Genomic DNA, 14,942 nt, shown 5'->3' with positions numbered 1-14,942 from the left:
TTTCCTAACAGCCCCCAACAGGTATACTACATCACTGTTGATTGTGAAGTTGAAAGATGCAAACAGAGGTCTTTGTCAAAGAATTATGTCCATTGTTTTTTTAACAGAAATGTTGAGCAAAATATTTTTTATTTCTGCTCTTTCCACTCAGCCTTTATACTTCAAATGACAAGTCGTATAAAAACAGATGGATGGAAGTCTGAAAACCCTGTCCTCACCGCGTTCTGACAGGGAGCGTCCATGGTGCTGCCCTTCTCCCCTCGGCCCAGTCTCATCAGACAGTGGAGGGTGCGTCCCTTGCGGTGCAGTCCGGAGCAATGGGCCTCGATCTCTGTGCGGCAATGGAGCACGATCTCTGGACTCAGAGAGAAATCCTCCATCAGCATCCTTCTGTAGTCCAACATCTCCCCCTGACACTCCCCGGTCACAGCACGACCTGGACACCCCCACACACACACACACACACACACACACACAGGGAAAAGTATTCATTCATGGCTGCCATGACCCATGGCAAGCTCACAAGCTTGCATTGTGAGTTTGTCGATCGGCTATTTTTTAACATATGTAATTTTATTAAAATCAAATGTCGATTAAATCAATTAGTTCGGGCCTGGACCGTGGCTTAGCGGTCCGGCCACCTAGGCTCTAAAGTAGCCTGACAGTGCATCGCGGGTTCCGTTCCCGACGATCTTTACTGCACGTCTCTCCCCATCTTTCTCTCTCCGTTTCCTGTCCATCTCCACTATGAATCAGGCATGCAAACAGCTCCAAAGGTGAAAAAGGTGACAACATGTTTTTTCATGTCATTTTCGGGTCAGGTGTCACACAATTGCCCTATTTGGATTCAAAATGGCTATTGTAGCTGAAAAGCTACAAGTTTGCATGTCTTATAAATAAAAGGCAGAAAAGCCCCCCAAAAAAATGAATTAAAAAAACACTACGTTCGATTAACTGTTGCACCCCTACTGTATATTCCACATGCATCCACCCACCTCTGTGCACGGCGGACTCCAGGCAGAGCAGCAGGTAGGAGAGACGTGCCTCTCGGGCTCTGGGCAGGCTGGTGTCAAGATTACAACGATAGCGCCTCAGGTCTGACTTGCACGCCTTGGCCAGAGAATAGCTCACCTTGTAGTCCTGAGCTATCAGCTTCTGACGAGTGGTCAATGCATCTCGACACTGTCATGCACACGCACACACACACACACACACACAATATCATCACCATTATGAGTAAAGAATTCAGTATAACGATAATCTAGATGAACTGGATCAGTTGCATTTTCAGGACCAATGACAATGTGCCAGGTCATACTGTACCTTCTCTGACATGGCCTCTTCAAACTTGTGGTTGAACAGACACTTGTACACCTTCCCTTCACCAGCCAGGGTCTGATGACACACAAGAGGAAGTAAGTAAGTAACAGGGTGAACAACGACACACAAGAGGAAATAACTAGGTAAGTAACAGGGTGAACAATGACACACAAGAGGAAATAACTAGGTAAGTAACAGGGTGAACAACGACACACAAGAGGAAATAACTAGGTAAGTAACAGGGTGAACAACGACACACAAGAGGAAATAACTAAGTAAGTAACAGGGTGAACAATGACACACAAGAGGAAATAACTAGGTAAGTAACAGGGTGAACAACGACACACAAGAGGAAATAACTAAGTAAGTAACAGGGTGAACAATGACACACAAGAGGAAATAACTAGGTAAGTAACAGGGTGAACAATGACACACAAGAGGAAATAACTAGGTAAGTAACAGGGTGAACAACGACACACAAGAGGAAATAACTAAGTAAGTAACAGGGTGAACAATGACACACAAGAGGAAATAACTAGGTAAGTAACAATGACACACACACACACACACACTATCAGAGATAGGTGACAACAGATAGAGACAGACAGAGATTGAGACAGAGGTGATTCGTTCATATCTTAAGAAGTTTCAAATTAGACTAATTCAACATTGATTCATATCAACATATGGCCGAAATAGCTGAACTACAAAAAAAATGACCGTGGAGAGATTTGATGTACAGAGAAAAAAGGAGTGGACCAAGTATGCACCCCTAGGCGACTCCGGTCATCAAAGTACGTTAAGTTGTTAAACATGAGAGAGAGAGAGAAGGAATGAAAGTCAGAGAAAGAAAAGCGTGTGTGTGTGTGTGTGTGTGTGTGTGTGTGTGTGTGTGTGTGTGTGTGTGTGCGTGCGGGCTCGTGTGTGTGTGTGTGTGTGTGTGAGAGAGAGATAGAGCTAAAGAGGTCAGAGGTGGCCGTCGTGTCGTACGTTCTCACAGAAGCGCTCACGGTCGTCCCTGCAAGCAAAGTACAGATGTCTGTCCAGGTGGAAGTCGTCGGAGGACAGCTCCGCCACGCGCATCGTAGACCTCCTGCAGTCTTCTGTGATGGAGTGCTCCTCCTTCTCCTCGGCCTCCTTCACCAACGCTTTCTCCAGGCAGGCGATCACCTCCCCCTGAGAATGGACGTCCTAGTGGAGACACAAGACAAAAAGTAAAGTGTCCATCAGAGGCACGCTTCAAAACGAGGAGAAAAGAGGGCGCATTCGAAGGGTGCATTTAGGGCTGTCACGATTACAAATTTAAGTTGACGATTCATTATCACTCAAATAATTGCGATTAACAATTTAATTGTGTTTCTGTCGTTGAAAATTAACGGAACATTATGAATACAAATTACATTTCTGTTTGGCTTTTAGCTTTTGTTTTTCATTTTTGGAAAATATGCCATTTTTTTACATGGAATTGATTATAACGATTATGCAAAAATAATTGCGATTATATAAAATAATTGCGATTAGACAATTATGTAATATGTGTGACAGGCCTAGGTGCTTTTGAGGGGTCTTCCTCGAAATGGGACAGCCCTTGGCGCACCTCTGTGATGCAATCGCCCTTCAAATCCGCACTTCAGAGGGTCCAACCCCTGAATTGAGACACAGTTTCTGTTTGGAGGAGTAGGTTGTTTGCTTTAATGAACTAGTATACCTATAAAAGTGGCCACAGAGTGTATAATAATTATATAACTAATGACTGTCTGTTTGTATATAACGTGATGAAAATGCCCAAAACAAACGAGTGCAATCTTGGGCTGAAACACACTATCAGACTCTCATTTAAAAGGCAATGACCCACCGGTCTGAACTAAGCACACCTCCAGGTAGCCCTATTTTACGAGGACACATATGGTATTTACTCACTTAGCTTATTGATACATTATAAATACTCAAGGTCCTCTATGTTCCTCAGTCAAGATGAATGTGAAAAAGGATTTAAATTAAATTCAATTAATTAGGCACCAGCCTAAGTTGGGGATGATGTAAGTTGGGAATGTATGTCCCACACAGTTATAATAGCTGTTGTACCCGTTCTCACTGTACTGTGTAGTGGTACCCACTATCATACAACCAACCGATGGACTAAATGATTTCTCTCTGACATAACCACGAGAAATATACCTTGTTTGCTCCATTTTATTACTGAACGATGAGTCATCTCAGAGTTCTTTGGCTGGCTTAATAGCTGCAAAGAAAATATTTATAATGAGCTGGAAATTGGCTCATATGCTCAGTTATTAGAGGTTGTGCTTCTAGGGAGGTCCTAAGATTAGAAGCTTCTATTGCCCACGCAAAAGGAGTGAAGACAAAATCTATTCCATCTTCTACCATTGCGCACCACAAGGTCAAGTATTTAACGCCTAAACATTCTAATGATTTAGGAAAGAAACTGCTACAAAATATGACTTTTGTCCATACTGCACATATCACACCTGTAACTTCTACTTGGGGTCTTGGGCACAAGGTGGGTTGGAGATGAACAGTATGTGTACACAGGTTATTAAACAGCATTTGTATTATAACAGTTAATTCATGAATAATTACTTTGCCTAGGATCCCCTTTCTTACAGGAGAGCAGCAGGGTGGCAACACATGACATTACTGTATTTTAACCATTCATCATATTGCTTTCACAACATTTAATGCTTCCCTCCTTATTTAAACCACTTAAGCACCTACAGTATATACTTTGCCATAGGACTAATAGCGAAAATAGCCAATAGACAATGAGTCTCTTTTTTATTTTGTTTTAAGATATTTTTCGGCAGACAGGAAATGGGGAGAGAGATGGGGGGGATGATACGCAGAAAAGGTTGTCAGGATTGGGAGTCGAACCCGCGACACGCTGTCAAGCTGAATTACCAGCCTAGGGGCCCAGATGGTTACGGCAACAGTCCGGGCTCTATTTTTGAAAAATGTTCAAAATCTTTAAATAATTGCCAAAATCTGTTGAAAACATTTGCTTGTACCCAAAATGGGAATGCCGGGTTGTTAATGCATCACTAAACTGACAAACACGGCAGATGTATTTGGATATTCTAATGCCGTCTTTCTTTCTCTGTACCGCAGAGCTCGGTCAATGACAGCGATCTGAGGCAGGAGTCTGGTCTTGACAGTGGGACACATTGGTCACCGCAGCAGAAGCCTGGTGGAAGAGACCCAGATCGTCACAGGCCTTGAGCCAGCGTTGGACGTTAGCCGCGGAGGAGGCCAGTCCACACCGCAGCACACAGCAGTAGCAGGCGATGTCTGCCAAGGTAAACTCCGATCCTGCCACCCAAGCGCTACGGCCCAGGGCGGCGTTAAGGGCGCGGAGCACAGCGGCCCGCTGCTCGCCGCTGCCCTCGGCCAGCTCGAAGAACGCCTTGTCCACCCAGCTGTCCACCAGCGTGGCGAGGGCTGGGTCGCTGGGGTTCTCTGCCAGCAGCTGGAACAAGAAGCGTGCCGCATTAGCCTCACCCGTGATGGGGCACATTTTCTGGAGGCAGAACTTCATCTGCAGCTTGGGGACGTCTTTCCATATGAGGGTGAACCCTACCTGGAAGCGCTGGCGGTCGTGGCTGTCACAGTGACGCGGGCCGAGGCAGGAGAGCAGGTTTGGGGAGACGCCGGACACAGAGGAGTGGACGTAAACAGTGGACAACACCCGGTAGCGCTGGCTAAGCAGTGTGTGGAGGACCAGCAGGGTCAAGGGTAGGGGCTGCGCCGGGTTGGCGTTTATGACAATGTCGCGGAGAGCGCCCAGGTCCTTGCCCAGTAGCGTATCGAGGTCTTCGGTGGTGCCTCTGAAGGGGGTGGACGTGGTGGAGGACCCGGGGCTGTGAGTGGCGGAGAGGCGGTCGCTAACCGCCAGGTCCTGGTCGGCATCGGGGCTGGTCACAGTCTTGACCAGTCCCTCCGCGGCCACCTTCAGCTCGTACAGTGTCTGCATGATCTGATCCTGACGAGTCTCCAGCATTTTAATGGGGTCTTGGGTGATATTTGGTAACTTGTACGTGATAGCATTATCAAGGAAATCAACCTGTATTTCACAGGGTGGTAGCTGCGACGGGTTGGCGTTTACGACATTGTCACTGAGAGCGCCCGGGTCCTTGCCCAATAGCGTATCGAGGTCTGTGGTGGTGCCGCTGCAGGGGGTGTTTGTGGTGGGGGACCCGAGGCTGTGTGTGGCGGAGAGGCTATCGCTAACCGTCAGGTCCTGGTCGGCATCGGGGCTGGTCACAGTCTTGACCAGTCCCTCCGCGGCCACCTTCAGCTCGTACAGCTTCGGCATGATCTGATCCTGACGAGTCTCCAGCATTTTAATGGGGTCTTGGGTGATATTTGGTAACTTGTACATGATATCATTATCAAGGAAATCAATCTGTATTTCACAGGGTGGTGACTGCGACGGGTTGGCGTTTATGACAACGTCTGGGAGAGCGCCCGGGTCCTTTCCCAGTAGCGTATCGAGGTCTGCGGCCGCGCCGCTGAAGGGGGTGGTTGTGGTGGAGGACCCAGGGCTGTGAGTGGCGGAGAGGCGGTCGCTAACCACCAGGTCCTGGTCGGCATCGGGGCTGGTGACAGTTTTGACCAGTCCCTCCGCGGCCACCTTCAGCTCCGGCATGATCTCATCTTGACGAGTATCCGGCATTGTAATAGCCAGGTCTTGGTGGATATTTGGTAACTTGTACATGATATCATTATCGAGAAAATCTACCTTTGTTTCACCACAGACAGGCATTACCTGGTACATGGGCATGGTGCCAATATTATGTTGACAAATTCTTTTAAGTTGTAGCTCTTCTTCTTGAGGCGTTATTCCTGACAGGCAACAAGCAGGTAGCCTGACGGGCATGAGCCAAAGAAAGGAAGCAAGCCGTACAATACGTGTTCAGGGTCTTGAATGGAGCGCCTTGGAGATTCCTGGGGTGAATTCACTGAGGTCTACTACTGCATATCAATACAGAGAAGTCAGTCGATGGGTCTGCTCTATCACTAGCACTGAGGTGGCTTATAAACTTTGGGAGTGGAGCTCTTGGTGTCATGATGAGGGCCATGCCCAAATATGGAATTCTAAGTCAGACGTGCCCAAATACGGGGTCCATGATGCCAGACTGGGCTCTAAAGCCCGGGTACATGCTACTTTAGAAAGGGAGGTAATATAACTACAAATTCACGACGATCTCAGAACTTTTTCTCAGACCTTGTGCACCTCCAGACGTCCTGACTCTCCCAACTATGGTTCGGAAAGCCTGTCCGAACCGGAAGATTTTCCGACGTCGGAAGGAGCATGTATTGGCCCAACCATATAAGTAACCTGGTATCACTCAGACGTATTGGGTAACCATGACGACTTAATAACAACACATATGGATGCCTTTTTTTAACAAAAGGGATAAAGACATTATCACTGTAAGCAGCAGAATTATGGAAATGTAACTGCCCTTCGGGCACCGCCTACTCGGGAACAATGCAAGCTTGGAATGTATGCCCTAAACGGTTATACCATACCCGTTGTACCCGTCTGTTTGTCTGTCCCCCTTTTATGCCCATACATGGAGATTTCTGCATCTGTCCCTATTATGCTCATATATGGAGTTCCGTGAGAGGCATGCACAAATATGGAGTCCAGGACAGTCTATGATGTCAGTACTATGACATCATATTGATGACATCATGGTACTCTATAAATGGCGATTTTCAGATTTAACTATATTTTTTGGTGATCCAACTGACTTTGCACTCTGCCCATCACTTTGTGTGCCAGAACAATTTCCTTATAGTCTATAGTAACCTCTGTGAGCTTGTGATGTTACAGAGCAATATCAGAGCATGTACTGTATGTACAACTGTCCGCACACCAGAATAGTCTCCATTGTAGAGATCCTTTTTTTGCCTCGCCTGGGCATGTTTTTCTTTAGTGTTACTCCCCCACACCCCTCTTCTTTCCTCTGTCTGAAGACAAAACAAAAGATGGAGCTCGCACAAAAACGAATTTCTCCCACTTCACACCTCTAGATAGTAATGTGACAATAACGTTGATTCCATTCTATATAGTGTATGGGGATGTTACGTTTCCATGGAGATTTTCAGGGCGCTTATGTTGTGTTTCCATGGAGAAAACCTCCACATATGGGCACGTTATGTTTGTGACACGCACGCATGCGTCCACCCACAAGGCAATTTTAACACAGTTGTGCGCACAGATAGATTGTGCGTTCAGGTCACATGTAATTGTATGTGTATATATTGATGTGCATTGTAACCTATTTTGATTCAGTGTGTATACTGTAATGCCTTTTTGGGGCGGGGGGATTTCCGACACGCTGCTGTATATTGTTCTTCTCTGCTAAGATACTGTATAAATGCAATGCTTTGTCTCTACCGTTCGAAACATCTAATAAAAAATGTGGTCACAAAAAGCGCTCATCAATAAATGACATCCACACACAGGGCTGTCACGATTACAAATTTAAGTTGGCAATTAATTATCGCGATTAACGATTTAATTGAGTTTCTGTCGTTGAAAATTAATGGTACATTATGAATAAAAAATAAATTTCTGTTTGGCTTTTAGCTTTCGTAAACAAAAGTTGCACAGGGCAGATATGACATTTAACACATATTTAATTACTTTATACTTAAAAATAAACATTAATAGTGGAAATAGCAGATCTATAAGCTCAAAATGCGTCGCAAGGCGACGCGTTTTGAGCTTATAGATCTGCTATTTCCACTATTTTTGACGTTTTTTGAAATTATCTGTTTTTTTTAATATAGAATTGATTATGACGATTGTGACGATTATGCAAAAATAATTGCGATTATATAAAATAATTGCGATTAGACGATGATGTCATAATTGTGACAGGCCTATGCACACATACCTTCTGTCCCGTGCTGATGCTGCCACAGTGCAGTCTGTTGATGTCCTCTTTGCATTTGTCCATGAAGCCACAGATGAGGCGGTAGTCGCTGAAGATGATGCCGGTCATCTTGGTGATGTACTGGTTGCACTGGTATTCGCTGATGTTGCCGCGGTGATCCACCAGGCAAGACACCAGGTAGCCTCGCCCGCGCTCCTCTTCGTTACACTCCTTTGTCTGCCGTGGTGTGGGAATCGAACACACGACAACGCCGGAGGAACAAAACACAGGTTTTAGGGCCGGGGCAATTAACACATTGAGTGCCAAAACCGGAGATCTACGGTTTTGCAAATACATGAGTTGAGTGCTATAATCGTAGAGCTACGAGAGGAGATTTTTTCCTTTTTTTTTTCTTTCCACGTGGGACCAGTGTTGCCAGATTCTGTGAGAGAAACAAGCAACCAGGTCTAGGAAAACCAGCCCAAAAGTAGCGACAATGGGCCACATGTGCACTTTAACATATACATCAGCTATTTGAAAATAGCAGATCTACAAGCTCACAACGCGTCGCGATGCGACGCATTGTGAGCTTACAGATCGGCTATTTTCAAATAAAATCTTTCGGGGAAATTATAATAAGCAGATCTGGGAACCCTGCGTGGGGCACTCTAATGCAACTTTGGAATGATCCGGACCCTGTAAAATGGAATGGACGGATGTGAATCCTGTCAAAAAACCTACCTCCCGTCCACTCCCATTATAGGATCTTGAGAAAAAGCTTCATATCTCCATATCTTTTTACCGTGGTGAAAACGAGCCATTTTCGACGGGCGATCACTCTGCAATGGCGGATCGCGTTAAGAAATGTTTTTGTTCCAGTACTTAGACGGCACCCACGACGATCGCGCACGCACTCTTTGTTTACATCCGGGTCCTCGTGGAGCCGTCTACAGCTCTAAACAGCTCAGCGTAAACGGTGAGAACGCTGGCATTAGATGTACCCCGTTTTAAAAAACCTCTGGCACTAACTGTGTAAGCAAATATATATCGGAAAAACAAATTAAACAATATTTAGAACCAGTGGTGTCGTGGTGATTTTTTTACTGGCAGGACGGTATTTTAATTATATTTTACCTCAAATTAGGAAACATGTTTGTATAGGAAATGTTTTTTAGCTTAGTTTCAGTCTTTTTAAACTAATACAAATTCAAGGAATGCCATGAGCTGAAACTAAAAGTTTGCTTTGAACGAGTATCTTTCTCTTCTTTGACGGTGGCTGAGGCGTACAGATAGGATAGGCTACTGGCAGCAGCCCTACTGAAGCCAACATGCTGTGTTGCTTGCTTACCGTGTAGCCTAGATGCGAGGTGTGAGGAATCTGACTGAGGGAACATTTTCATTATTATAAACCTGTTATGCAAAGTAGCCATTTGGGTACTTGGCTTGTGAATCTATGGGGGGGGGCACGTTCTAGCGTGCACTGTACCGTACCTTGCGCGTGGAAGAATGACTGGCCAAACACCGTCCTGGCCTCCACGACACCACTGTTTAGAACCAATAACCGACTTAATCTTGCTCATGTATGTTAATGAAATAATCGAGAAGGTTTTTTCTCAACGTGTCACAAGCTTGTTGCTATTTTCACGATGGATCTTTTAAATAATCGCTCATTAATCATAATAGAGGAAAAGGTTTTATTTTTTTACGTTTTAAAAGTTATATCGCCCAACCCTACCAGGTTTAGATTTTAGAGTGTTGGAGAGTGTAAATCATAATAATAACCCTCGGGAAAGTCACAGTCTGTCATGATGACTCATGCTCTACACACAGAGCTCAACACCCAACCCTGGTGTGAGAGAGTACAGCAGACTGACCTCGGCGATGGTGCTCTTGCAGACCTCCATGGCCACCGACTCAAACTTGGGATCTGTGGTCAGATTGAGTTTGTAGTTCCATAGAAGCTGATGAGGAAAGACAGAGACAGGGGGAGGCGGGGTTTAGAAAAGTGATAGACAGAGGCAGAGAGAACGAGAGGGGGGAAGAACAGAGAACGAGAGAAAGTTAGGGAAAGACAAAGAGAGGAGAAAGAGGGAGTAAAGCCAAATTTACACATCATACAACGCTCGCTGAAAGTTTTCATTTCAAATAACTATCAACAAAGAAAGTCATATGACGAAAGATTAACTGGGCTTCGGTCACAATGGAGGTTAGGCAGTCCAACAGGCAGCTTTGATGTGTTTGCCATTGATATCAGATTAAACTTTAGCGGTAGGATCAGCTAGACGGCAAAGCTCTAAAGCCAATGGGATCTCTGAAATGGACAGTTTGAAATCCAACAGTGCTCATTGCCAATTGAATGCTGGTCAAGTACGCTTGTGAATTCAACTGTGGGTGTAAGCCAGGTTCTCAAACATAATTTCAAGGACTCCCATAACTCTGAGAGTTACAGACCAGTAAAGGTCCATTTGGAGAACACCACCAAGGTACTTTGAGAACCACTTGTGTGTAAGCTATTCATTTTCTAAAATGACAACACCTGTACCCAAATTCCATCATTATGTACTTGATGAAAAGCCAGTGAGGGCGCTCAAAATGTTGCATTGTCTTCATGTAGTTATGGAAAAAAAATCAGTGAATTTATTGGGAGCACCAACAACAGTGCTGCAAGGCTCAACTGCAGAGATTGTAACTGGCACCCAGTAGAACTGAAATGAACCACCAATAAAATCCTTCAACCCTGTAAGCGTGTGTGTGTGTGTGTGTGTGTGTGTGTGTGTGTGCGCGCGCATGCGTGGGTGTCCGATGTGTGTGTGTCAATATTGTACTGTATGTAGCATGTTTCTGTGTATGAGAGAAGGTGTGAGGGTGTGCGCCTGTACTGTGTGGGCATTGGTGTGAGTATGTGCGAGTGTGAGTGCTTTTGTGTTGAGCATGAGAGAGAGGTTTTAACTGCCACCTGTAGAGCAGCAAAGCACTGCAATACAAAATTAACGAGGTCTTTCAACCTTGACAGTATGTGTGTGTGTGTGTGTGTGTGTGTGTGTGTGTGTGTGTGTGTGTGTGTGTGTGTGTGTGTGTGTGTGTGTGTGTGTGTGTGTGTGTGTGTGTGTGTGTGTGTGTGTGTGTGTGTGTGTGTGTGTGTGTGTGTGTGTCTTGACCACTCTTGGCCAGTGAACAGGTCCACCGGAGCAATGAAGTGACAGGTGAGTCAAAGGCTGTAACAGATCATGCTTCGGTGTGATTTGTCCCAAGCTGGTTGAGGGGTTTCAAACCAGCAACATTTCAATGTCAAGCCGCTTTCTCTGAACTCTAGGTTAACAGCTACCTCATATTCAGGCCAGGTCATTACATGTACAACAAATATAACAATGTCATCAAAAGTAGCAAGGGGTACTCAGGGGATGAACTTACATGGTTGCAGTCATTGGAGATCTCTGCATCCTGCAGAAAAGACAGACAGAGAGACACACATAAATAGTTGTCAAACAATTGTACAGCATGTATTAATTTGTTCACACAAACTTCTGATGCAAACCTTTTAGATACTGTAGTGTGTTTTACTTTGAGTTTAACTCAATTAAACTTTTATTTTATGTTTTTACTGTGATTAGTTTTAAATGAGTTTCATCTGATTATTATGGCTATCATGTTGCTGTTGGTCATCCTCGATTGGAAACCACTGTAGGTCAACTCCTGTTGTTTTTAAATGTGCTATATATACACACCAGTGGTTTTCACTGTTATTGATTAAGCATGGAAACTTGTATTGATAGCGAAACGTGTGTGTGTGTGCGCGTCATTTAATACCGTGTTATTTGAACATGTAAGGTGTAACGATTGGAATGTTTACAAAAGGAGGAATATATAAATATTAGCCATCTTTTAGAGAAGGAAAGCTCTTCCAGGCTGGTGTGGTGGTGATGTGTGTCTTAGCTGGAGCCTGTGGTTTAGAACAGAGGACGGTGAGCTGCATGAGAAAACCCCAGAGGCAGAAAAAGCAAGCTCCATGCAATGAAAAAACATTATTATTTTTTTATAGCGTGGCACCTGAGGCGGTAAGCCGTCTAGAAGAGTATCCATCCATGTACGGTACACTACAGTAGTATATCCCCCAAATGTTTTGTTTGTCTGTCCGTGGTTAATCTTGCGAACCACAACACCAGTGCCAAATTCTTAGGCACGTTGCCAGTAGGCTAAGAAAGTCAATCCCCAAATATATTTCACATTTTGAAATAATAATCTCTGATAATAATATGGTCTCCATAGCCCCAGCCCTGTGCTCCTTTTGCGGTGTGTTTGTTTTTTCACAGCACATTCGCACATGCAGTAGGCGGTAGGTGGTAGGTGGCAGTGTAAAGTAACTAAATACATTTACTCAAGTACTGTACTTAAGTACAATTTTGAGGTATTTTTACTTTACTGGAATATTTTACTTTTACTCCAATACATCTCAGAGGCAAATATTGTACTTTTACTCCACTACAATTATTTAAACACCTTAGTTACTAGTTACTTTGCAGATATAAATGATTACATTATGAAACATACATTAACCACTTTTGCCCTATTTTATACCGTGGCTAATTGAAAATAGCCGATCTACAAGCTGTGAGCTTGTAGATCGGCTATTTTCAAACATTTTGATACCAATACTTTTGTACTTTTACTTTTGAATTCTGAATTCTACATTGCAGTATTGATACTTTTACTTAAGTAGAACATTTCAGTACTGTTTCCACCACTGACAGTACTGTAGGTGAAATTTGTCCTCTGCATTTAATCCATCCAAACTATTAGTGGCAGTGGGGCAAGTGTCATTAATATAGCTCCTGGGGAGCAGTTAAGGTTTTAAGTATCTTGCTCAGGGACACTTCAACACATAGACCAAGGGCCGGGGGGCGGGGGGGGGCGAACCGGAAACCGGTCTGTTTTCCAGGCGGCCTCTCTGGTCTCTCGCCATTCAGTTATGGCTGCCCATCATAGATCACATCATCTCATATCCACTGTCCTGCCGTCTCTCCATATTTTGGCAAGAGTCAGCATGATGTCAGAGATTTAGAGGGAAGCCACAATGTTATTAAGACTGAATTTGTGGGCACTTAATCCATTAAGACCTGAAGCCCATTCTACATGTTGTCTTCTAAATCCCAACAGTATTCTGAAAAAACGTATGTTTCTATATATCACATATAGAAACATACGTTTTTCAAACCTTTTCATGTCAAGGACCTTTTCATGTCAAGGACCCCCAAAATTATATGAATTTGGCCGCCGACCCCCATCTCAAAATGCTTTGTTCAAAAGGACCCCCAGAAGCAAAGATTTTAGTTAAAAATGTTCGCTTTAAACAACACATATTCAAAGATTTGCACACGTTTTCACGATTTTTCAAAAATAGCAGATCTACAAGCTCATAGCGCGGCCAAAGTGTAAAATAATGCTTTTTAGCTCAAATGAAAAAGTGACACAGATGCGTTCCAGGTCTTAATGGGCTAATACTATATCAATACATTACTCTGTATAGATAGTATTAAAGGCCCAATCAGTGATCCAAACGTAAACAAATGGAGCAGCCCCAGCACCAAAGATATACAGTAAAATGGTAGTGGTGGAGACATGTTTTTATTGTCTAGTTTATTAACTCAGCTGTTGATAGGACTAACACTACAGACAACATATAATACAATATTTATAAAATAAAATATAAACTGTTTTTGCTGGATGCTTTTTTTTCTTTTTTTTCCCCCGTAATTTGCTTATTTATGTTGGCAATATTTTTAAACACAGGAGTAGGTAAATGATGGGATTAGAGAGTAGTCCAAATAGCATATTTTCCAAAAGAAAGAAAGAAAGAGCGATAGTGACAGAAAGACAAAGACAAAAACACTCAGAGAGACAACAGAGACACTGGTCTGCCAGCTCCCACGCATTGACATATCTTTAACAGACTTCTGTCCACTAGCCAAGTGCACATTCTCCAGTGACCAGCACCACCACGCCCTACTGCATGGACGGTCCTTGGCTTGGACCATAATGCATCATAGAAGACAGTCAGTGGTGGAAAAAGTAGTCGGATATTTTACTTAAGTAAAAGTATCAATACTGCAATATAGAAATACTTTACGTTACAAGTAAAAGTCCGTAATTGAAAATGTACTTGAGTAAAAGTACAAAAGCATTGGTATCAAAATGTACTTAATTGTACCAAAAGTAAAAGTACTAAAATGTTTGAAAATAGCAGATCTACAAGCTTACAACGCGTCGCGAAGCGACGCGTTGTAAGCTTGTAGATCTGCTATTTTCAAATAGCCTAGGTATAAAATAGGGATAAAGTGGTTAATGTATGTTTTATAATATAATAATTGATAATGATTTCAAAGGGTACTAGTAACTAAAGTTTTGAAATAATTGTAGTGGAGTGAAAGTACAATATTTGCCTCTGAGATGTAGTGGAGTAGAAGTAAAAGAACTGAAAATTGGAAATTTTCCAGTAAAGTAAAAATACCTCAACATTGTACTTAAGTACAGTACTTGAGTAAATTTACTTAGTTACTTTACACCACTGAAGACAGTGTAGGAGAGACAGACAATAGGAGAGCTTAGAGACTAAATAGACAGGCTAAGAGAGAGACCGTTAGAGAATCGGAGAAGGAGGCATTTTAGGAGAGACAGTATAGAAGAGACAGACAGTAGGAAGAAATTTGAGAGGAAGGTGGT

General features: G+C 43.5%; 2 protein-coding genes across 3 annotated transcripts in view; both read right to left on the bottom strand.

Annotated features, from left to right (window-relative positions):
* Positions 1 to 14,942, bottom strand: part of LOC311041906 (Golgi apparatus protein 1-like) — a gene marked incomplete at its 5' end in the record, with an annotated part of 47,129 nt that overhangs the window by 20,435 nt on the left and 11,752 nt on the right. For both annotated transcript variants that reach the window (XM_084052388.1, XM_084052389.1), the window contains 7 exons: positions 219 to 436; positions 996 to 1,182; positions 1,324 to 1,395; positions 2,311 to 2,511; positions 8,247 to 8,462; positions 10,100 to 10,186; positions 11,637 to 11,666. In XM_084052388.1, the coding sequence (XP_083908514.1) occupies positions 219 to 436; positions 996 to 1,182; positions 1,324 to 1,395; positions 2,311 to 2,511; positions 8,247 to 8,462; positions 10,100 to 10,186; positions 11,637 to 11,666 (1,011 nt within the window). The remainder of the gene's footprint in view (positions 1 to 218; positions 437 to 995; positions 1,183 to 1,323; positions 1,396 to 2,310; positions 2,512 to 8,246; positions 8,463 to 10,099; positions 10,187 to 11,636; positions 11,667 to 14,942) is intronic.
* LOC311042241 (aminoacyl tRNA synthase complex-interacting multifunctional protein 2-like) lies at positions 4,454 to 6,010 on the bottom strand (the record flags this gene model as incomplete). Its single annotated transcript, XM_084052864.1, has 2 exons — positions 4,454 to 5,195; positions 5,532 to 6,010. The coding sequence occupies 2 exons, from the start codon at positions 6,008 to 6,010 to the stop codon at positions 4,454 to 4,456; spliced, it is 1,221 nt and encodes a 406-aa protein (XP_083908990.1).

The sequence above is a fragment of the Gymnoscopelus microlampas genome (assembly GCF_963454915.1).
Source record: "Gymnoscopelus microlampas genome assembly, chromosome: 1".
Taxonomy (NCBI): domain Eukaryota; kingdom Metazoa; phylum Chordata; class Actinopteri; order Myctophiformes; family Myctophidae; genus Gymnoscopelus; species Gymnoscopelus microlampas.
This window is presented reverse-complemented; position numbering and strand designations above follow the sequence as displayed.